We start from the raw sequence: 25,830 nt of genomic DNA, 5'->3' as shown, positions 1-25,830 counted from the left end.
AAAATGAGCCGGCATCTAATATTTAATGGCCTTTTCTTGGGTGATAAGGAAATATATTTTAACAAAGCCTACCATCATCTTGTGGTAAAATCTTAACAAGTAGTTTCTTTGCTTGAAAAGGCCATATTTTTCGAATTGTTTCTCTAAGTTCTCTGTCTGCCAAGTCCATTTCGTCAGCTAAACATATGACAAGAAAATGACAACATAAATAACTGAAGTTCTAATGAAGGAGAGAAATTAATATCTGCACATTGCACTAAAAATATCAGTTGAGTGAGATTATAATACATACAGACCTAGTTTTAAAGGAAATATATTGTCATTAACACTGATTATATTTTAGAAGCGTTACCCCAAGACAAACAGTTTGGTATTTTACTAAACGGCATCTTATGCAATACATAAGCTAAGCGCCTAGCTCAAGCATCCTTTGGGCTAGGGCATCGTTAACCTTAATTTATAATTTGTGACCAAACATGTAGCAACATCTACCACTACGCAACAACTCTTAATCAAATAGTTGACTGACTGTTACATTTATTACTCATTCAAAGTTGAAAGTATGTAGCGCGTTCAGAAGCATGTCATATTTCGAACCTTGGATAACTTGCATTCGGCCTCAAGAGTGTTTGTATTAGATTCTGTATGTTATTTACTCAAAATTCAATAGATGAAAGCTTTGATCTTCATCTCTAGTTTTTGTTCCAAGATATCATACATTATATGATCCAAGTTCATGTCTCCTCTTGCACGTACAACTTGCTGAAAAGTTTTTATTATTGTTCATACTATGTGCACAATGTTTTTGTAGTGTGTAAAAAACTCTTCTTACAAACTAAGCATTTCCATATGTATTTCACCCGGACACATAAACAGGTAATAGATGGATTTAGTTTTCGAAATGCTGAAATACGTTTGATGAGAACTCGCGATATTTACAAGTTATCAACTATACTCTTCAAAACAAGAAACGCAAAAGGGATATTTTTGTTATTTTAAAGAGAAATATATGTAATAACGTTACAAGCTCAGAGTATGTGATGTTACATGTGTTAAGGCACTGATTGTCAGACCAAAATGACAATAAAAGTTGTGCACTTTGAAAACAGAGGAAAACATCGGATTTTTCGCCAAAACGCATTTGTGTTCAATAAATTTGTTTGAGAGATCTGCATGTTCTGCAAGTGCAACATGTGCAAAATTCCTATAAAAGTGACGGGTTCTCGGTTTCCATAGCTCAGTGTTAAGCCACCGACACGCAATACAGTTACGCCAAGACTAACTGAAGCACAACGCAACAACGCCATTGGTCGCTTGGAAGCAGGCGAATCTCGATCAGATGTTGCCAGAGCTGTGAATGTCCACCCAAGCACCATCACAAGGCTATGGAATCGTCACCAACAACATGGATCAACTCGTGACCGTCCACGATCTGGCAGACCTCGTGTGACCACGCCTGCACAAGATCGCTACATCCGGTTACGTCACCTTCGGGATGGGACCACCACTGCGACGTCTACTGCCTCAACCATACCAGGGCTGCGTTGGATTTCCAATCAGACCGTACGCAACCGTCTACGAGATTCTTAGGCCCCATGTGCAACCCATCATGGTGAACGTCAACGACGTTTTTCAACATGACAACGCCCGTCCTCACACAGCCCGACTCATCACTGTCTTCTTAAGACACCACAAGATCAACGTTCTTCCCTGGCCCTCCAGATCACCAGATTTAAACCCCATCGAACATCTTTGGGACGAGTTGGACCGACGTCTGCGACGGCGACAACCTCAACTGCAGACTCTACCTCAGCTTGCAGCAGCTTTGCAGGCTGAGGGGACAGTCATTCCACAGGATGTGATTCGTCATCTCATCGCTTCCATGGGCAGGAGATGTCAAGCAGTTATTGATGCTCACGGAGGGCATACTTGTTATTGACGTTGAGTGACGTTAAACTTCACCTAGTGAGCGTGGACTTCGCCTTTACAGACTTTGGATGTTCAGCAGTGAATGTGCAAAGTTTTACACATGTCATACAGAACTACCCGGAATAAACTTGTTAACAATTTGTCTCATATTTTGCCTTTTGCGTTTCTTTTTTTGAAGAGTATATTTTTCAAACAAATAAATAAAACACAATCTCATAACACTGTTAAATAACCAGCTAAAATGTATTATGGGCATACGGTTCTTTTTAACTCTTATTAACGCAACATGTATTCTAAAGACGGCTGGGTATGGGTATTAAAGCTTTATTTAAAATAAATTACAGAACAATGTTTCGACTTTTATGGGTATTATTCAGGTTAACATTGTTTAGAATACATTTATACTTCAATGGGTTTCTCGTCATCATAAATTTTATTAACACAAGAAATTACTGTAAACCGACAAACAACGATTTGCAAGCACAATGATGCGGTTCATTTTTGAAGCAACATACTCCATGAGGAAAACAGATCAATCCAATCACTTACGATAAAGAATGCTAATAAATGTTAGAAATTATGTATTTCTTTCGCAATAAGTTCAAGTAAATATTGAATTATTAAGTAGTATTCTGGAAAAGGTTTACGGTAAATTCGTATTTAAGTTGTTTATAATTCATTGTTTCTCAGCTTACCAGGAAAATATAAGTAGTGTGCTATTTTAACTCTTTATTAACATCAAACTTTAATGTGTTTTTAAACACAAAACTACACAACATATGTTAAGTTACTATTTACTTACCGGGCCTCATTTTTATGCTAAGATTTTCACGAATCAAAGCAAACAGGGTCGTTGTGAAATTAACCGTTCCAACACCTTCAGATATAGGCATGTTCATACGGATTAATTTCTGTAGCAAATAAAGTGGAAATTACTTTAACAAAATCACTAGCAGGAGTGACCAGAAAAGGCTAAACAAAACCAGCGTACAAAAAACTTCTAGCCTTGAAATTTTAGAAAATTCATGAACAAAAAAAATTGATAATTTTCAGACATTACTTTTATAACATTATTACTGTTATTGGATTGACTTAGTCACGTGGTGAATGTTAAATCTACAAACCAGTCTTTTTTAATTACCATACCGTCGCTCGAAGTATACATTTTTCAAACCAATCTAGTTCGTAAAATCAGACATATCATTTATTAATTTTTTGCTCAATTTGTGATTATACTAAATAGAAGTTGACTACTTGAACAGTGTTCCAATTATTATCAAAGTTAATGATTTTTTTTTTACCAATTCCAAAATAATCTGTTATCTACGTCTTCTTGCATAACTATGTGTGTCTGGTTAAAATAAAACTAAAACACTTTGAGCATACACACAAAACGCTTTAAGTCAGAAACTTTGAAATTTAAACACAGCAGTTCATCTGACTCAAAAGCGTTTGTTAAAACACAAAAGAAGCTGTAAAACGAAACGTTGAGTGGTTTGGTTTGAATTTCGCGCAAAGCTACACAAGGGCTATCTGCGCCAGCCGTCCATAATTTAGCAGTGTAAGGCTAGAGGGAAGGCAGATAGTCATCATCACTCACAGCCAACTCTTGGGGAACGAACAGTGGGACTGACCGTCAAATTATAAAGCTCCCACAGCTGAAAAGGGCTAGCATGTTTGGTGTGAGGGGAATTCGAACTCGCGACCCTCGGATTACGAGGCGAGTGCTTTAACCACCTGGCCATGCAGAGCCAAACGTTGAGTGTCTACTTAAATAAAAAAGTCCATTTCGGTGTTATAAAAGGTCGTTTATTTCTAGTATTTGTATGTCTTCTATATGATTATATGTACTACAGTGTGTGTTTGTCCTATAGCAAAGCCACATCGGGCTATCTGCTGTATCCACCGAGGGGATTTGAACCCCTGATTTTAGTGTTGTAAATCCGAAGACTTACCGCATGTTCCAGCAGGAGACATGCCATACAAATGTTAAATAATATGAAGTGGTAGGTATTTAGATTGATAGTCTGAGATTTTCAGATATACTAAGTTACTTTTCATGGTAGTGCTAGATAAGGTATTTGTAGTTTATCATCAGTGTATTGGGTAACGTGAGAGCAGTTCAACTTATTAATAGGTTGATTGGTTAAATTATATGCCACTTCTTTGAAGCGCTACTGACAACATTCTCATAGGAACCGATGTGGAACCAGGAATCTTTAGCTTGGATTGATCAAATCTTCGAAAATTACTATCACCACCAAAAAAATCTATGGCCAACCAAGCACGTCGCGGACTTGACTACGACTTTTATATTATAAAGCGCGCACGGCACCAAAGTGCGGAGACTCGTTCTTGAAGCGGCGAATCCCCGATCCTTGATTTCACACTACAAGGTTTCAATCAAATCAATAGTCTTAAAAGCAAGTTAACTATAACCTTATATGTTGAATAAAAATACGTATTCAGGCATTAAATGAGTGTGTGTGTGTGTTTTCTTATAGCAAAGCCACATCGGGCTGTCTGCTGAATCCACCGAGGGAACTCGAACCAGATATTAAATGGTCGACAGCAAGTGTCTTCATTAATGGATAAAAATATCTATTCAAGGTGCCCGAGTTCCTTCTTTATTTTTGAGTTAACGATACGCGTAAAACAAGGAATTAAAATATTTGATAAAAAAATATAAATTTGTATCCATCTTCACTGTACGAAATATTCTGATTTACTGTTATCTTTCCAGCTAACATTATCGGAATGGCACTAGCATTTTATGTAGAGATGGCACGGACGCCAGTATTTAAGCAATATAAAAGTCGTATGAATGTTCTATTATAGCAACTGTACCATCTATTTATTCATATCTAATTTCTGATTGCCAGTATATCTCCACTATATATGCCGCTTTTCAGATATTCAGAGCGTCTCAAAGTCGAAAAGCGGCGAATAGCCAAAAACGATACTTCTTACTTTTGTTCATTATTATCTTTCTTAAAAAGGCCTAACGCTTACCCAGTTCTAGCAGTAAACTAAAATTTTATCATTTGATAGAACAAAACAGTCTTCACGATCTATAACTACCTATTTCATTATTATTCATTATTATAATGTTTTAAAATACATTCTACAACATAATAACCCACGTATTTCATCATATTAAAATAATCAAACAAGTACAAGGGAAAAGTGATCGCTAAATAAACAATACCATGTAGAGTTGGCTACAGAACTTGAAAAAAAAAAGGAGCCGAACACGATAGGGATGGAAGTAGATAAAATCCAGGTTATGATCACAGAGGGGGTTAAGGTCGTCTCTACTTTACATGAAGAATAAAATCCCTACATTACTGACTTCATCAGTGGCAAAACAAATAGAATCGAAATTTCCAATCGGAAGATGTTATTATATTGTAAAGTAGTCATAAAAGCAGTATTTAGCAGTTAACTAAATGAAACGTATGATGATGAAAGTTGAGATTATATTAAATCACCAAGCTTTCGATAGACAAAGTGAGAATGGCAGTAATGCAGGAAGTTTATTATCTATATAAAGTCGAGACGACTGAGTACACTATGTGATCATTAGTTGGATTAACTGATATGTCCACTTCCATCTCTATCTTTAGTTTCTTTTTATTAGGTTCGGTAGTCAGCCATACATAGCTTTGTTACTTAGTCATAAATTTCTTCAAAGCACTTGTTTAACATAATTTGTGCGTGTAAATTCTCTGTACATGGTATTTTAAAGAACTATAAAAACAAAACTGCTTAATTATGAGAAATGGTTTTTGATAGACCACGCATGTACTTACTTTGTATGCCAATCTATATGGGCACTTGTTGCCGAAACCAAGTGGAGGATCCATGTTCCGGAGCATGTCGTACATCTGTGTGTAGTGAATACAGCCGCTGGAAAATATGTTGTTCGGAAGTGTTAAATCAGATGTATGTTTGTAAAGTTTGGAATTTTGCCAACAGCAAAGGGCCATTAATTTCAATTGACCGTCTAAATTTTTGAAGAAACAATGAAACCCTTTTTGCTATGCTTGTAAATATACCCACAAAACGAAACAACCTGTTAGCCTAAGAAAATATTTTTATAAATTAAAAAATCTAAATCCTAACACTGGATAGTTTTTATACGACGTTAGTATGAAAACAAGAGTTTAATTCGTTTGAATAAATGTGTTGGAGTAAGTAACAATCTTTCTATTAAAAGATAATATAAGAAACTCACGTTGCACAAGGATCGTATTCTGCCCAAACTCGAATGAATTCGTCGAGATGGTGAGCGCCCAAGATAGACGAGTCTCTAGTTAGATAATCAAAGTTATCCATGATGACGGCGACGAAGAGATTAAGCATCTGTAAAAACGAACAATTCCTGAAGGTTTTACAAATGCAGACTGTAGCAATGCACATCAAAGTTATGTGGTGCAATAGTTTCACAATGTTCACGCAAAACTACAAAAAGAACTGCCTGTTGATGGCCATCTTGATTTTTGTTGTTTGTAGTTGAAATCACAATTAGACAAAGGACTATCTGCTTATGGTTGTCTTAATTTTTGATGTGTTTGTAGTTGAAGTCACAATTAGACAAAGGACTATCTGCTCATGGCCGTCTTGATTTTTGTTGTGTTTATAGTTGAGGTCACAGTTATATAATGGGCTATCTGCTTATGGCCGTCTTCAATGTTTCTGTATATGTAGTTAAAGCCAAATATAGATAATAAGTTATCTGATATTGAAACCCGACTTTTAACTTAATAAGTCCGCAGTTTTACCGCTGTGGGGAGAGGAGGGAGTTTGAAATTTAAATTGATAGACTAGACAGAAGGCAGCTTCCTAACGGAACACTGCGCCAACTCTTGGATCATTCTTGCCTGATCAGATGAGATCTGACCATTTTCCTTAAACATTCTTAAACTTCACTTATGGTTTTAACATGCAGGATGCATTTTCGCGGCAAAGAAAAACGAATAACGAGCCCTTGAACGCTAAGAAGACAACAGAATACTTGTCTAGTCAGTATAGTAGTTAATATGGGATAAAGTTGACTAAAATTAGGAAAATATTTGCTCTAAATATGCGCTTTTACGTTAGAATTTGAACCAACATAATAGATAAGTAAATATAAATTTACTTGAGAGATAGATATGATACAACTTGTATGTTGTGTATGTAATAAAGTGTTATAAATCAGCACAGCATTATTACACAACAACACAAATTATGTACTCAGACTGTATAAAAACAAACACAAAAATTCACCGTCAGCCACCAAATCTGCGTTCTGTTTAGTTAGTTCACATTGGCTGAAAAGTTTAGAACCTGTGTTGTAGCCATTGACACATAGACACTCATGGAAACAAGGAATTACTTATATATGTACAACTATATCAACTATAAGTATTACATAAACATTATTCGTGTGTGTCCATTACAGACAAGGTTTGGATCAAATGTATTTTTCAGTTTTTCTCTCCACTGGAAAACAATACTGACTCAGTAAAATATGAAATTATTGAAACTGTTATTAATCTTTCTGTGATGTAATAACACGCCTGTGTATACGTTGTTTTGATTGGACAAAATTGTTATTTTCTTTAAGCCTAACGGGATTTGATCGTATAAAGTAGTTACCTAATGTGAAGCTTAAACATTCAAATTCATCGACACATTCTTTTCTTATTTTAATAATAGTAACAGCATCCTTTATCAGGTTGTTTCTGTTTATGTATTCGCTTCCACTAATAAAGCAAATATTAATTAAGAATCGAATTAATTAATACAGTATTGTTCTATGAGTTTCAACGCGTATAACTTGGGAAAAGTAGCATGTAAAAACAACGATTACAGTCAGATGTTCCAGTTTTGTCTTTCTCACAAAGATGAAATTAAATAATGCTCATTGTTGTCATTTGTTATTACGCACAAACCTACACAAAAAAGGGCCATTTGTGCTCTGCCCACAACAGGTATCGAAGCCCAGTTCTAGCAGTACAAATCCGCACATATACCGCTGTGCCAATAGGAGGCATTAAAATGTTTCCGATATAGAAAAAAATAAATGCCAATAAATGAGAGATTCTCGGTATATATAAAAAAAATGTTCTTGATTTCTTCTCAACGAAAAAATCTCTCATACATTCCTATATATCTTTAATAGCATCAATTAATCTGTGAATCAACTAGTTCAGTACAAACAGACATAGGAATATGATACAGAGTATTATTATTTTGCCAGAAGGGGGTACGAATGGCTAAAGTACGAGCCCATCCAATATGAAGGTATTAAAACTCAACAGAAAACAGCACATTTTGTGGTATTCGGGAAGGAGTAACGCTAAGTACATCGCTACTCACCAGAAACGAACAGTTCGTTAGTACACATAGAACAGATCGAGAAAAAGACCAATTTGTTTATTTTAAGTCAGTTGAAAGTTTCATGCGCATGCGCGGTATATACCCACGTCAGAAACTACTAGGGTTCAAGTATAGCCGTCCATAATTTTGAACTGTAGTGGTTAGCGATGTGGTGAGGGCCAGCAACAAGGTCTTTATTTCGCCTTCTGAAAAGAATCAAGGGACTGATTCTCATTTCTGCACGCACTGAGACCTGAAAGAGTGTAGCGGTATCACGTTTCGAACACTAGGCTCTTTTATTTGTAGCCACGAGGTCAAGAATTAGTCTATATTTCAGGAAAAAAAAAACAAAACATAAATCATTTGGAAACATTTATCAGCATAGGAAAAAAAACCCATGAAGATGCCAAAACTCACCAAGAAAGAGCATAAGAAGATGAAACTGACGAAGTACATGTACGCAACGTTGCTTCCACACTCGTCAGCAGACTTGTTGGAGCGAGGATCACAAGATCGTCCTTTGATACAAGACAACATAATTGCTTGCCAGTTTTCTCCGGTTGCGCACCTAGAAAGAAAGGTGCGTTTAAGAAATAACAAGAGATATCGTGTAAAGAAGTCTTTAATAAGTGAAATAAATTTGACATCAATATTAACGAGAGAGCCACACATAGAGCTGCATTTTGTAACTTTGGTTTTCTACTTGTTTTGTGCAAATTAGAAAAAAACTATTTGAATTACAATGTTTTACAGTTATTTAATAGTAAATAACTTTCACAGTAAGAGTTTTGCTACTGATTGTTTTCGTGGGGAAGTCTTGTTTATCCTAACTTAACAAACTCGTCAAATCACTTTTTTAAAATAAAAACTAACATACCAGTGAAATCAAATGTATCACATTTATACTTATTATGTACTTCTGATACTGTTAAGTAAATAAAGCATCGCTTATGGACGTTGCATATATTTGTGCACTGTTGTCGAGGGTAGCTTGACATATGACGTGACGACTAGTACTTTTTCTTTTGTCAAGAAAGGTGATCTACTTCTAGTATTGGCAGTTGATAAATCGTAAACCTATATTCCTACTGTCAGGATATCTACCAATCAATTTACCAGGTTATAGTAAACGGATAACCAATGCGTTAAAGTTCACGTAAGGCTTAATAATTTACGACTGATTAAAGTTAAACAAAAACGACCTAACTCTTTCTTTATTAGACTAATTACATTAAGTAGATAAGATTATGTTTGGTTTCTTTTGGATTTCGCGCAAAACTACACGAGGGCTATTATTTGCGCTAGCCGTCCCTAATTTTGCAATGTAAGATTAGAGGGAAAGCAGTTAGTCATCACCACCCATCCCCAACTCTTGGGCTGCTCTTTTACCAACGAATGGTGGGATTGAACGTCACATTATAACGCACTCAAGGCTGAAAGGGCAAGCTGTTTGGTGTGACGGGGATTCAAACCCACGACTTTCAAATTGCTTGTCAAGCGCTTAAGATTAGGTTACGTATCGCTTATAGAAATAATCATGTTGTTGCTTAATTGATTGAAAGTTAAACACTGAGCCACCTGCGCTCATTCGGAGTCACTGGGAATCGAACACCAGATTTAAAGCATTGTATGTCCAAAAAACTAACAACTAATCTACGAAGGGTCCACATGAAAAATACAGTTTCTGTAATTGCGATACCTAATTGGTAACTGACAGTATTTAATTTTCGATGGCAGCAAATCAAAGTTACAATAACTGCTACCGTAATTTTTTTTCTATGAGAAATGTCTAAGAGATTATTATTATTATTTCAGATTATCTTAAAAAGGTTTTCTGTGGAAAACAAACTGTTACAAATCAACTATAGCGTCCTCAGCAAAGAGCGAGATGCTTTATTCTACTGAATGCCCAACCAAACTGTAGAATATTTGAGTAACTGCTAATGAAATTAGTTTCTCAGTTTAGAGATCCGTTATCTTTCAAACTGTAAAGTGTTTAGAATGGTTGCGGAGTGTACTAAAGTGAACTCAGTCTTCGCCGAATGTGTGATCACGTTCCTTTCTCGTAGCTCCCTGCAAGTTAATAAAATACATCATTACTCATTGTTAGCTTCATTTACTGTTTTCAGTATAGTATAGAAATTAACAAATCATAATACTATAAAAACGTAAACTTACTACTAAATATTCGTTACTGTATACGAGGCACATCTAAACAATTTGACATTATTGTACAAAAACATGTGGAAACGGAAAATAATATACTCGTTATTTTAAACTGAATACTAGTGGATCAGAGTGTTTTGGTAAATCTGTATTTTCCCTTTAAGACCACTAGCATTTCCAGATGGATAAATAATTTATCATATACACAAATACAATTTTTATTTTTAAATATTAGTAAAGATGTCAACAAACAAGAAAAATATATGGTATTTAGACTATCTTGAACTCTAGACTCTATGGTTAACATATATTTTCCAATTATAATTTACAATACTGCAAACATATAATATTTATATTCTCCTTCCACTGGTGATTTCAAAACCGAAATTATATTTTTCTCCATTCTCAGAACGCAAATATGACGTCATGAATACGTCACACGCGGATCTGATGCTCTGGCCCTAAGGGCAATCGGCTAGTAAAAATTAAACCTGAGCGCTACTGGAAGGAAATGAATTTAAAAAAAAAACAACTGATTTTAAAAACTTTGTAATACAAGAAATTAAATACATATAACAAATTTCAAAAAGACGAAAAGAAAAACGTAATTAAAAGAACGAGAGAAAAAACTTTTCCTAGCTTTCTCAGAAGTATCATGAAAATAAAAACAGCTAACTTTGACTAAGGGGTTCAAGGTTTATAAACATTCTCTTTTTTAAACGACGGTTCAAATTTAGTGACTTCTTTCAATCATTAAAAATATTCATATGGACGCGGACCTCTTTTGCAGCCGACTAAAATATAAACGTATTTAAATATTTCATTGATTCACATAACAGTTCTGATATCCGATTCATTGTTATTTATAGAATCTCTTTTCGTCTCCACCCATACTTAATTTCTCGTAGTTATTCAAACTGAATGTCGTGTATTTCAAATAAATTAGAAAGTTAATATATTGTTCTTGTTTCTTATTTTATGAACGTTAATGTTAACAATGTACCAAACAGTATTATAACTAAGTACTTACTGTGATTGCAAGTCGTACATTTGTTTGATGCTAGAATGATGTTTGCAAGCTTGTTTTAGTTGTTTTTTCCTGTTATTAAGGAAAAAGCTACACGATGGGCTATTTGTGCTGTGCCCACCGAGAGTATCGAGACCCGACTTTTAGCTTTATAAGCCATCAAACTTACCATCAGGAGCTTATTTACAAAGAGAGAAATCAAAATAATTTAAAACGAAGATTTCACCAGTATAATTTCATAACAGTTTAATTAATAAGTTCATAGCAAATTTTCTCCTGATCTTGAAGTCAACCATATGTTGCCTACAAAATGTTCAATACAATATAAAATGATTTTTCCATTACAATAAAAGTTTTATAACAGTGTAGTACGTTCAAAATAAAAGCACGAGCAATATTTTCAACTTCAGAACTTTTTCAAGTGAACAGTTAGTAACAGCAACGCATATATTTGTCGTATCATTTCCCAAACGCCATAATTAATCCACATGCATCTACACCATTTTTGATATCAGGCGCTCAAATGAGCACTTACAAACGTTGGATTTACTCAGTGTACATTATTACAAAGAAAAAAACAAAAAAACTAAAGACATGCAAGTATGAACATTTGTGCCTGCTCTTCATGCTATATTGAAATTCAATCAAGAACATTTTAAACGAAAGTATTTTACTGTGCAAAAATTAACATTCGACAACGTGAGTCAACATCAACTAAAGCCAAAATTGTTTTAACTTGCACACATGTATGCTTCAATATGCATTTACGTATTTCTAAATATAAACGCATTGTGCATACAAATATTTGTATGGATAGAGTAACGCGTGACACAAAAGCTACAAACACCTAATCAAATAATATGAAGTGTGTGTATATATATATACAATGGCAAAATAACTCCAAACAAAATGACCAATGAACATTAAGGTATATCAGTGAACACATTTTAGTATTTAATTTTTTTCAAAGAAAATGTTTAAATGTTTTAGCTGAGCAAAATAAGTCTAAGCATAGTCAAGGTTGAGTGCTAACTTATGGAAGTCAGACAACAATAGTTCTATATAAAGCATTGTACGTAGATGAAATGTTTTACACTTCAGTCCACAGACTAACACGTGGTTCTGAAAACAAAGCTTAGAAGATACCGACAATTAAATGGCTCCAACCAGCAATAAATATTAAAGTATTGAATATATCACAAATTTAGAGAAATGCAAACTTATGTAATTAAATTGAAATAGGATATAAAACCAAAACCAAACACCGGTTTCCGTGCAGGGAGGGCAGACCAGATGAAGAAGGAACTTGCCTGAAGAGAAGCATAAGTCCTTGAAAGAAGTTGCGGAAGTTATTATGGCGCATTATGGCAGTTCCAGGATTGAGGGCGATATTACCAAAAACCTAATTGTGAGGAAGGAAGGACGGTGAAAAGTTAGTTCAATTACATAAATAAACTCTCTAGTTCTATTGTAACAATTTATGTACAGCTACTGTATATTATGCCACATCTAATCTACGTCTATTAATCTACCAAAGTCGCTAATTCTAATCACGAGTGGTATAACACAAGCAAACAGAACGTTGACACTAAAACTGGAGATGAGTGAACTAAAACAAACAAACAAACAAGCAGGCAAGCAACAGGCACGAGAGGGAAAACAATAATAAGAGAAAAATTCAACAGCGGTCTTCAGGTTCTCTCCTTGTTAATCCTCTGCCAACAAACTCCATCTAACAAAATGGAAAGGCAATTTGTTTAAGTGATTCACATTTTTGTTGTACCGTTTTTTTAAGGGGATAAAGATACACAAATATTCGTCGTTGCATTTTGATAAGTGGTTTCACTGCTGACACTCAGAAAGAGAATTTTTAGTAATTACACTTCAATACAAATAGTTGTATAATTGACCATCGAAGGTTGGTTCTCGAATTTTATTGTTGGTTTCAGTATCAAAAGGGGCGAGTTAAAACTTTCATACAAATGAAATATTACGTTATTCGATGATTAAAAATGCAACGACGATCTTGTTGGCCACCCTTCTACAGACGCCCCCTACTGTTAAACTCACCTAAACAAGAGCATCAACGAAAGTATGAAGGTTTGGAAGTTGTTGTGGCGATTGATATCTGTATCTGGTAGACACTGGATGTTCCCAAAGACCTGAAGATGGTGAAAATGGTGCCAAGGTTGGATGGGAAACATCAGAAGAAAGGTGGAGAAATTGAAGAAATATCTTTCAAGGAGACAGGAGAGCAAAGAAAGAAAAACGAGTATGCGGGCAACTGATGCCTAAAGCACTCTAGCTATATCTTCGAAAAGGATGTCGTTTTCTTAACTATATCACGACATGACAAAGTTGAATTTCTTTTTTTTTTAAATCAAAATAAATACTTTTAGGGGTATTCAAATTGAATACCTAACTCATACTCCTTTTTCTAGTTAAAATCAAAACAGCAAAGCATGTATAAAAGTTTGAAAGAATTTTGAGCCTTACGAATCGCACTGATATCGTTTTCCTTAACACATCAAATACTTTAAAATAACAGATAACACTAAAAGGGTTAGAGAAAGAATCAAAATATTTGGCTAACAGTTATATAAAAAGATTCAATTTAAAATAATAAAATATGCATATATACATTGAACCACATATATATGTATATACATACAAAATAGTTGAACTGAAATTACGCTTTTAATTTATGATTTGTTTTATATTTGTTCTTACAAGATGTTATATAAATATTCTAGAAGCCCGAGAATTCTCTCAAAAAAAAACCATTTTCCGTGTCTGAAGCCAAAGTCAACGGTACAGTGATTAGTGTCTCTAGGCTTTTGCGTTTATGGGTACTGAAAAAGAATGAAATTTCGAGTTTTGAACCTAAACGCGTATTATGCGCACGTGAGCAAGACAACCAAGTCTGAAACCTCAAAGGTTCATGTGCACCGTTCCCTTATCTTTAGGTTACTGTCCAGAGACAAGCAAACAATCAGCAGCACAAGGGCTTTGTCCTGCTCTTCTGGACCGAGTAATGTAATTTTCTATCACTTTCATAACGCTCCCACAGCTGAAAGTGCGGAAGATATTCTCCAGCATCATGTCACGAACATGAACCTTTCGACCCGCAGCCCGCCACTAGATAACGTCCGACTCAAATGAAAAATAAAAATTGGGTGGGAGGGAATTCGCTTCAGAAAAACATTCAAACCGTTTGAATAGTTCAATGTTAATTTGTGAGAGAGTATTACATTTGTCACAAAAAATTTCATTTCAAACTATAAAAAAATTGTTAAAAAAACTCTTTACAACATTGAAAAAAAATCTGTTAAATAATAGAACCTGCTATAAAATGAAAAATACAAATACAATATGCATATTAAACGTGACGAAAATTAAAACTTACAATAAAAAGTATTAGCATAGAAATTACTTAAAATATCATCACAAATGTACAACATTCATTTAACTTGATTTTTAACGTAACAATATCATAACTACAAACAGTTTTTTCTTACCTATCACATAATACACCATATATTTGAATAAGTTATTTAAAAAAACAACAATTAAACAATAACCTTTCTTTTCAGAAAGCATTTTGTTCACTGTGGGAGGGTTAATATATATTTTTTTCGTATAATTGAATAAATCGAGGCGAATTGAACATTTTCTTATACTAAAAGATACAAAAAAAGGAAAACATCAAATTTAAGTAGTGTTTTCAGTTCAGTTAATAACTTCCTTCGGTCATAGCATGTTAATAAATACCTGGAACTTCTTATGCTGGACAACCTTCCAGTATATTGTACTAAGATGTAACTTATTTAAACCAAAATAAACAGTTTTTTATTCCCTTAGTATTTCAAGTATTCAATAATATACTTTGTTATGAGCACAAAGATATGCCTTAGGCTATCTGCGTTGTGCACACCACGGATACTGAGACCTGGTTTTTGGGATTATAAGCCTTCGGGCTTATGGCTGAACTTCAGAGGTATGCATTGAATATTTTTTTCTTTATCTTTGTCCTTATGTACATTAAATTATCAAGACTAATTTGTACACATTACACACTTTAGTCACTTTTAGATTCGTTTATTCTTCCAGGAAGTGTTTGTTTGTTTTTGAACTTCGCGCAAAGCTACACGACGGCTATCTGTGCTAGCCGTCCATAATTGTGTAGTGTAAGACTAGAAGGAAGGCAGCTAGTCATCACCACTCACAGTCAACTCTTTGAAGTTTCTTGTGGACGGCTTCATAAAGTTCCGAAGAAGGGCTGAGCACAAAATCTGAAACGCCATCAGGTTTATTAAGCAAGGTTGGATATGTATACAGGAACTTCAGTCCTACAACATCTACACCACATGTAATTTTAACTGAGCCGAATTTAACATAAACGAGGTTTCGATGTAGCACGAGGTTAACAATCGTCATTTGTCGTGTTTTATGTCTGGTGAAATATTGGTTGTGTTTATTATTTGAATTAGATATGTTAAATTCAACGTGATATTGTATTAAAAATGTTCTCACTTAAGGCTTTGGGAAAAACAGTTTATATTATATACACATAGAAAGGAAGGATGATGGCAATTGAAAAGATCGACAGACATTTTCGCGGAAAACTATTAAATACAAAGTTCTTGTACCGATAGATGCGATTACCATAGGGTGTACTCTAAAATTCCATTATGTTACTACGTACATGAAACTCTGTAAGAACATCCATCACTCAAATTTTTCCGTCGTATCTAAAAATACACTGCAGAACTACTTTCGATCACGTGACGCAGAGTTATCATTAATTAGTGGACAATCAATAGCATAGTGCCAGTATGGCAGTCGAAATTGAAATATCGAAGTTAAAGCTCTCCATAATTAATAGTATTTCATTTGAACATTTGCACAAGTAAAATTCTCTTTACTAAACGCGATAAACATTACTAGTTTACTATAATAAGTGAAAAAAAAAAAACAGTAATATTACTAGAAAAATTCTGCTTGAGAATCATAATACATGAAAAGCTTATTAGAATAAAGTTTGTTAAGCTCTAACCTACACAATGGACTGACTATCTGTGCTCTTCCACCACGGCTGTAAGTCCGCAGACGTACCGCTGGGATATCGAGGGAGCATGATAGAAAGATAGAAGGACATGGCCGATCGTCTCGTTTGTTTTAAACATGCGCGTTACTGGAAAACGATGATTAATGTTGGAGATGATGATCACTTTCGTGAACGTTTGAAATTATTGGTTATTTGTAATTTTCATGACAAACGCTAGGTGAAACATGATTGCAACATAGCAGTTTTATCGAAAAGAGTGAAAAGTGCGGCATTTACAAAGCTTACCGAATCTAATTTTCTGCGTTTATTATACGCTCACCGCACAAGGCGAGCCACCAAAATCTATCAAATCGATGTGTATTACTACTACTGCGTCCATTTTTTTCTTATTACAACAAAAGGCACAAGCGATATTTCAACTAATATGAAAATGATTTGTTTCAATGATTAACCTTTATTCCTTGAAAAACGTTTAACACCGTTTATGGTTTTTTTTTTCTTACGATGGCGACAGCGGAATCGTGATTTTGTACAAGTTGCGCTTTTAAAACGTGTGGGCAATCAAATTATTTTACAAATCATTACACGTAACAATTCATCAATAGCGTGAAAAATAACGTAGCGATAACTTAAAGTTAACTTTTAAGGTACAATATCATGTTAGCATTTGTTGAGTTAATCTGTTCAAGTTAGTAATGGTTAATCGGAATAACAACATCCACTCAAACTTTGCTGTTTTAACCCAATATAATTATTATTCCAGTAACAATAACGTTTATCAACTAAACCTTCTTTTTTTTTTTTTCAAATTAATTTTTCACCACCAAGACTCACAAAACAATGTTGTCCAAAATATTACAAAAGATATTAAATTAATAGAAGGCTTAATATTCAATTAAATTACATTTACACATTGGCGAAATATATCTTTACAAATGACACATAATTCATATTAAACAAAATGTGTAGAGTTCTGTTCTGTTTGGGAGAACCTTACCTGCATTCCGATGATGGCGTAAATGAAGAAAAGCATAGCAATGAGCAGGCAGACGTAAGGTAAGGCCTAAAATAATGATAAAGACGAAAGGTAACCGACCATCTTTAAACATAATGAAAACTATATTTAGAAATGACAGACGTTCCCTTCCAGTACCAACCAACATGTTCTCAATGACTACTGATAAATGACCTACAAACGCTTTACCAACTCATACACAATACAGTAATAATATGTTGGTATAACATTTTGGAATGATGACTTTTAAGCTGAACGACGCTTTATACGTGCGTAAGCAAAACGGCCAGGTCAGAAACCTCTTGGAACCAAGCAGAGATTTCCATAATTTGTAAATACTGACCAAAAGGATAGTAGCTAATTCTCGGTTTGGTTTGAATTTCACGTAAAGCTACACGAGGGCTATCTGCGCAAGCCGTTCTTAATTTAGCAGTGTAAGACTAGAGGGAAGGCAACTGGTCATCAACAACCACCACCAACTCTTGGGCTACTCTTTTACCAACTAATAGTGGGGATAGACCAAAACATATAACGCCCCCACAGCTGAAAGGGCGAGCATGTTTAGTGTGATGGGGATTCGAACCCGGTACCCTCAGATTACGAGTCGAGTACCTTATCCGCCGGGCCATAGTTCTAGGACTGGCTATTGCGTTTACAATGTGACCACAGCTGAATGTACGGAGCATGCCCAGAGACAAAACGTATCAAACCTTCACATACGTCGATCGATACGATAATTACTACGTTACACTAGCCCTTAATACTTTAAGGAAGACAGTTACCAGCGCAATCGTTCCAGTCTCCTGTCCATAATAACCCTCTTTATTATTATTTTTTTTTTACAAAAAACAAAACGATGTTTAAAAATACAGCTTCCATTATGATGAAATTTGACAAAAAAATAAACAGCAAACGAATACGAAATTCCAAGGTATGGCTTAATGTTTGAAATCCAAAAACAAACTATTTTCTTAATTTTGTTTTTACTTTTGTCTTTAGGAACTTTCGGCAGTTGTTAACGAAGAAATGTGTCCTTGAAAACAGATGATTGTTTTCGTTACGAGTCTTTGCTACAAATGTCTTAGTTTAAATAGATCCGATAATGGTGCGGCTCGAAACATTGCAAAAAGTATCAAATACGTTAACTAAAAAGGTGTGACTGAAATGATGTACGTGTTGTATTTGACCTAAATTATTTGCAACCCAATACTTTCCATACATACACGATGCCACCTAGATGTTTGTTTTTAAAAGAAATAACTAACCAATAAGTATATACAGATTACCAAATCAGACGTGCTAATCGTGCGTGTTCAGATATACTCTTCAAAAAAAGAAACGCAAAAGGCAAAATTTGAGATATATTGTTGACAAGTTTATTCTGGGTAGTTCTGTATGACACGTGTAAAACTTTGCACATTCACTGCTGAACATCTAAAGTCTGCAAAGGCGAAGTCCACGCTCACTAGTTGAAGTTTAACGTCACTCAACGTCAATAACGAGTATGCCCTCCGTGAGCATCAATAACTGCTTGGCATCTCCTGCCCATGGAAGCGATGAGATGACGAATCACATCCTGTTGAATGGCTGTCCACTCAGCCTGCAAAGCTGCTGCAAGCTGAGGTAGAGTCTGCGGTTGAGGTTGTCGCCGTCGCAGACGTCGGTTCAACTCGTCCCAAAGATGTTCGATGGGGTTTAAATCTGGTGATCTGGAGGGCCAAGGAAGTACGTTGATGTTGTTGTGTCTCAAGAAGACAGTGGTGAGTCGGGCTGTGTGAGGACGGGCGTTGTCATGTTGAAAAACGTCGTTGACGTTCACCATGATGGGTTGCACATGGGGCCTAAGAATCTCGTCGACGGTTGCGTACGGTCTGATCGGAAATCCGACGCAGCTCTGGTATGGTTGAGGTAGTAGACGTCGCAGTGGTGGTCCTATCCCGAATGTGACGTAACCGGATGTAGCGATCTTGTGCAGGCGTGGTCACACGAGGTCTGCCAGATCGTGGACGGTCACGAGTTGATCCATGTTGTTGGTGACGATTCCATAGCCTTGTGATGGTGCGTGGGTGGACATTCACAGCTCTGGCAACATCTGATCGAGATTCGCCTGCTTGCAAACGACCAATGGCGTTGTTGCGTTGTGCTTCAATCAGTCTTGGCGTAACTGTATTGCGTGTTGGTGGCTTAACACTGAGCTATGGAAACCGAGAACCCGTCACTTTTATAGGGATTTTGCACATGTTGCACTTGCAGAACATGCAGATTTCTCAAACAAAGTTATTGGACACGAATATGTTTTGGCGAAAAATCCGATGTTTTCCTCCGTTTTCAAAGTGTACAACTTTTATTGTCATTTTGGTCTGACAATCAGTGCCTTAACACGTGTAACATCACATACTCTGAGCTTGTAACGTTATTACATATATTTCTCTCTAAAATAACAAAAATATCCCTTTTGCGTTTCTTTTTTTGAAGAGTATATATGTATTACAGGACATAATAAAAGAAATATTAGAAGACATATGAAAACAATATCTTCACTTCCAGTTTCTCAAAGACAGATTAAAGTTATGTTGTAATGCAATTTTTATAAATAATATTTAAAAGTCTCCAGTGTTTGAGAATATATGTATACTATAGTCAGAAGTGGTGTGTGTGAGAGAGAGAGAGTGCATGTGCGCGCGCTGGAAGGGGAATTCTGGACAAACAGAAATCTACCCCCCAAGATAAGTTATTGAAAACTGACTTACTTTAAAAGACTGAATGAAGGTCCATAACAGAATTCTGATGGTGTAACCTTGTCGAAGAAGCTTGATGAGACGAGCAGCACGAAATAACCTTAAAAAACCCACGTTGAAGAAATTCACCTACAAGGGAACAAAATATATTTGGGTAACTGAAATCTAAAGAGGTAGAGAAAAGACTTTATTATGAAGAAATGTCATTTGTATTTTTAATAATCGGATAGATATTATGTGGTATTTTTTTGTATTTCAAAATGAGTACAAATACAAAGAACAAAACTATTCACTCAGCTTTCACCATACGACTTTCAACCAAGTTATTAGAAATATAATTTCTTATTTAGTATTTCCAGCCCGAACGGGACCATATACGACAAAAGTGTGTCCTGACATAACCAGGTGGTTAAGGCACCCGACTCGTAATCCGAGGGTAGCGGGTTCGAATCTCTGTTACTTCAAGCATGCTCGCCCTTTCAGTCGTGGGGGCGTTATAATGTGGCGGTCAATCCCCACTATTAGTTGGTAAAAGAGTAGCTCAAGAGATGTGGGTGGTGATGACTAGCTTCTTTCCCTCTAGTCTTAAACTGCTAAATTAGAAAGGACCAGCACAGGTAGCTCTCGTGTAGCTTTGCGCCATTGGTTTGTTTTGAATTTCGCGCAAAGCTACACGAGGGCTATCTGCGTTAGCCGTCCCTAATTTAGCAGTGTAAAAATAGAGGGAAGGCAGCTAGTCATCACACCCACCGCCAACTGTTGGGCTACTCTTTTACCAACGAATAGTGGGGTTGACCGCCACATTATAACGCCCCCCCAGCTGAAAAGGCGAGCATGTATGGAGTTATGAGGATTCAAACCCGCGACCCTTGGATTACGAGTCGAGTGCCTTAACCACCTGGCCATGCCAGGCCGGCTTTGCGTGAAATTAAAAATAAATGACACAAATATTCAAAATAAAGACTAAACCGCCAGGTCAGGCGTACCAGCGTTCATCATTTCTAACTGCTGGCCAACTAGTTACTAGCACTCGCCACCTACTGTTTTTACCAAACATTAAGATGAACGGTTACTTTTATAACACAATTTCAGGCAACATTCGAGCTTCGGCTCTTCCGATACGGAGCCCAACATGCTGAATACTATGCTACCCTTTGCCCAATTTGAATAAAACAACAACACACACAACAAAACATGGTCAGAAGTTCAAACAACAAACATGATTATCGACATGCTTTGAGATTTAGAAACTATTAATCTGACATCCCATACAGTACAGATATTGCTCTTTAATGCACAAGCTGATAATATTCAGAGAGTTTGATATTTAGATATTAGACATACATAAGCTAATAAACTCTTTTTGTACCTACATTTATATATTAAAGACTGCCTGCGATTGTTTTTGCTCAGGATATTTGCGGAAAGGCACCTAAGTGCTGTTAGATATATACGACTGTTTCAGTTTAAGTTTAATGATAACGTTATGAATAAGATAGTTTATATAGTGAAGAAGTTATATTTAGTTATTTTTAGATGCAATATATTATGATAACATTGTTTATATGTTTCCCCAGTGGTAGAGCAGTATGCCTGGAGACCCACATTTCTATAATCCGGGTTCGATACCCGTGTTTGCAGAGTACAGATAACCCATTGCGCAACTTTGTGCTTAATTCTAAACAATGAAACATTATATACGTAGTTGTTTAAGGAGAATTTTCAACAAATTTAATAATTGCTTTAGAAACTGTACTTTGGTTACGTATAATTCCTGTGTGGTTGCCATATTTTTAAGCACTTTAGTTTTTGAGTAAAAAATGAAACAAAATATGCGGGTCTTCGAACTCAAGTTCCTCTCGGTCGTTCGGCTGTTTCCGTGACGTTTCACAACTATGACGTAATAGTTGCCAAACACGCTTCGTTGCGCGCCGACCATTTTGTTCTTTTCAGTGCTGGTGTTTTATGTAAATCTATCGGTACGTTTTTCGGATTACATACTTTGTGAGACTATTTTTGTCTTGATATTGCTACTTTATGTTTGTTTTATGATAACATGGTTTACTGCGTTGCTTATGGTTGTAAACACGGTTCGGCCTCGGGTTCTTTTCGTTTCCGTGCAAGGAGAAGAAACCGGCAAGGTGGCGATAGTGGGTGCGGATGGTCAATAGGAAAAACTGGACTCCTTCACACCATGCAAAGCTTTGTCAAGATCACTTTGAACGTTCACGTTTTGTGTCGGATCCCACTGTTTTGGATTCCGTGGGTTTCAAGCCAGGCAGATTGAGACTGAAAAAAACCATCGGCAGTAGAGAGGATCGTCCCCACCATCTTTCCTCGTGTAGAGCTGAGGACTGAGCTCAGCCTGCAGCGTACAGGCCCGCTGAAGCCATCCCTTGCCATCACGAAAGGAACAAACGACAACAAACCCACTCTCTCCTGGTTGGCATCTGCTCGCATAAACCACACCTACACCTTGCACAAACATACGGAGTATGTCATATAAATTATACATTTATGGTAAATATTAAATTAACTATTCAGACTGCTACTCTAGTTTGATTTTATAGACAGAATTATAACGTATAATTGAAATTCATTTTGTTACGAGTCATAAATACCCGGTAAAATGATTGTGGAAGGTCGAGTATTAGTTACCATATTCGGCAAAGTATAAACAAATAAAATCCAATCTGTGATACCAATAATTTATAAACACCAGACGGGTTTCGAAATGCTTAAATTTGCACGTGAAATAATACAGACCATATTTGTTGTCATGACGTAGGCTTACCATTCTTCCACTGGAAGTATGACCGACTCGCAACCGGCCTGGGCGCTATCAGTATCACTCACAGTTCCGCTACTCTCGCTCTTGGAACTGTCCTCATCACTAGAACTTGTCAGATCTGTGTCAATAGTAACTGTTCTAGGTTCGTTCAGAGTAGGTTTGAATTGATATGGCACTACTGGACACTGTTCAGAACACAAAGTTAAAACAAACTCCGCCTCTGTTTCTCCATATGCACTGGCCATGTTTATTTACATTCAACGCGCTGGCGTTGGCGGTTTTTTTTGGCAACTATTACGTCACAGTACCTATCACAGCGGCAAACGTAAAAACTAAAACGTTCGGATTGTCGCTGAGAAAGGGCTCTTTCTGCACCAAATTCTATGTTTCATTTATTAGCACATATTTTTTTATAAAAAATGTGAACTGCAAAATTTATCAGTATGAGTAGTTCTTTTAACTGCAAAGTTTTCTTTTTTATGTAAAATTCAACTTTAATAAATAATTTGTTTTGTAGTTAAATTGTTGTGAATTGGCAATTGTTTACAACACTATGATTATTACGTCATGTTGATAGAACTGTACGAGTTTTCATTGATTTATTTGAGTATTACTGCATCAGAATGTCTAGTACTCTGTGGAGTGTTCTCGACTTCTGTTGGGGTATATATATATATATATATATTTTCGCTTCCTGTATTTTCCTATAAGGTAGTACCAATCTATAACGTCCTAAAGAATAACACAAGCAGCTAGATGTCGAATAGCCCTTATTAAAAAAAAAGTTTAGGGTTTTATACCCGTGACACAAATTCCAACAAGAACTAGCTCTCTATATTTACAAGCGTTTGTTTGTTTCGAATTTCGCGCAAAGCTACACGAGGTCTATCCGCGCTTAAATAACGCACATGTGCTTGCCAGAGAATTTACAAATGACTTGTTTTCTCTATCACCCTCTCCTTCATACAGCATGAATCTAAAATATTAAAAAAATGTGTAAGCCTAATTGACGTTCCAAAAACTATTAGACTGAATAAAGAGTCGAGAATGATTATTGCACAACAACTCTTTACTCATAAATGGCTGTAAATGTGTAGTAATAAAATTATTACTTTTTTCATCTCGTTAAAATATTTTTTCTGTGCTTTGAACGAGAAAACTTACCCCTATTTCTATCACCAATGCATCCACGACACTTCCAACAACAGTAATAAAGTCAAAGGTGTTCCATCCGTCACGAAAATAATTCTTTAAAAAGAAAATGACTAGCATCAGGTTTTAGAATTTCAGTGACTTCTACCATGTATATGTTTAAATACATCTAATATACGAGTATTTTTACTATTATGACCTTTCACACAATATTTAAGCACTATAACTAGTAAGTTAAAGAGTACTATATTCTTTCTTTTTGTAATTTTTAAATTTTCACATTACACATCAACATTATATTAATTCCAACTAGCTCACATTTGTGTATAAAACTTGTTACATTATCAGTAATTTGAAGAAAAAAATTTGTTTATTTGAAACAAATGAACTAAATGATAAATTTAATCAGACATTAGCTTCAAAGATAATAAATTCAATATTTACATAATATAAAACGAAATTTAGCACACAACCTTGCTGCATGTGAAATGCTTACACGCTTGCTTTGAATGAATGTCTTTAAAATGATCTTAAACGTATTCAAATAATTGTTTTCGTATTAAATTACTTTTAGATATAGTGATAAAAATAGGAGAAACAAACTTAAAAATACAAGCAAAACTAATATTCAACACATAATGTATGATTTCACCTAGCGTAGGTTTCCATTTTATTGGATTTTCAAATGCCTTTTCTTTTAGATTTTTGATAATCCCCCCAAAAAATTGTCATTCTATCACTATATACTAGAAACAGAAATTTGTAAGTGTAATTTTAATATGTAAATATCTTAAACTTTACTTAAAATTGATAGTTAATATGTAAAATGATGCAAATATTGTTTCATAAAATAATTACGTTAGAAAATTACATTACCTTTTCTGAAGACGATGTCCTCGGAAGTTTTATCCTTTGGTTTGATAAGATTATTGTTTTACATCATAATCACTACATACGTCAATGTGATGCACACACATATAATTACGTGATGCTAATTCAAGACATAAATTTGGTAGATGATGTAGAATAGGTTATTAAATAACAAAATTGGAGTGTACAATAAAAATCACATCGAATACAAAATTCACAAATTACAACAGATAGCACAGCAAAAGTGTGGTGACGAGTTATGTTAAAATAAAATGACTTATTTTCTTTCAGCTCTTTAAAACATATTACAGTTAGAATTACTAGAGCATAACAATGCAAGTTCGGGAGGAAAATGCACAACAAAGTTAAAAATGTTTGATGAGATACTACGATAAAACAAACCTCGAGACTTAAATAGTATCACACTTAAGTTAAAGAACCATGGTGTTATTACCACGTACTTTAACGTGTTAATAGTAAACAATTAAACTGTGAAACAGTTTTGTTTCGCCGAAGCAAATGCTTCTTTAGAAACTAAATATTTAGTTTAAATCGTATTTAAAATTCCATATTTCCTTTGAACCAACAAGTGTTAAATTGGCTATTAATACGTCCATTTCTTCGTTTCAACATTTGGACATATACATTTTTAATTTTGAACCGACAGACTAAGGAAGAAAGTAATTACAGTAAGCAACAACCATCACG

The 25,830-nt window shown here is 35.3% G+C and overlaps 1 protein-coding gene across 1 annotated transcript in view; it reads right to left on the bottom strand.

Moving 5' to 3' along the window:
• The window catches only part of LOC143244981 (voltage-dependent calcium channel type A subunit alpha-1-like), a 336,700-nt gene that overhangs the window by 22,621 nt on the left and 288,249 nt on the right, over positions 1–25,830 (bottom strand). Inside the window, exons 33-41 of the mRNA XM_076490619.1 lie at positions 24,265–24,348; positions 20,322–20,438; positions 17,554–17,619; positions 12,799–12,890; positions 8,713–8,863; positions 6,167–6,294; positions 5,742–5,838; positions 2,732–2,840; positions 73–177 (exon numbers count right to left, since the gene is read on the bottom strand). Of these exons, the coding sequence (XP_076346734.1) occupies positions 73–177; positions 2,732–2,840; positions 5,742–5,838; positions 6,167–6,294; positions 8,713–8,863; positions 12,799–12,890; positions 17,554–17,619; positions 20,322–20,438; positions 24,265–24,348 (949 nt within the window). The remainder of the gene's footprint in view (positions 1–72; positions 178–2,731; positions 2,841–5,741; positions 5,839–6,166; positions 6,295–8,712; positions 8,864–12,798; positions 12,891–17,553; positions 17,620–20,321; positions 20,439–24,264; positions 24,349–25,830) is intronic.

Source organism: Tachypleus tridentatus, chromosome 2 (assembly GCF_004210375.1).
Source record: "Tachypleus tridentatus isolate NWPU-2018 chromosome 2, ASM421037v1, whole genome shotgun sequence".
NCBI lineage: Eukaryota > Metazoa > Arthropoda > Merostomata > Xiphosura > Limulidae > Tachypleus > Tachypleus tridentatus.
The sequence above is the reverse complement of the archived record's forward strand: the minus strand, read 5'-3'. Positions and strand labels throughout refer to the sequence as shown.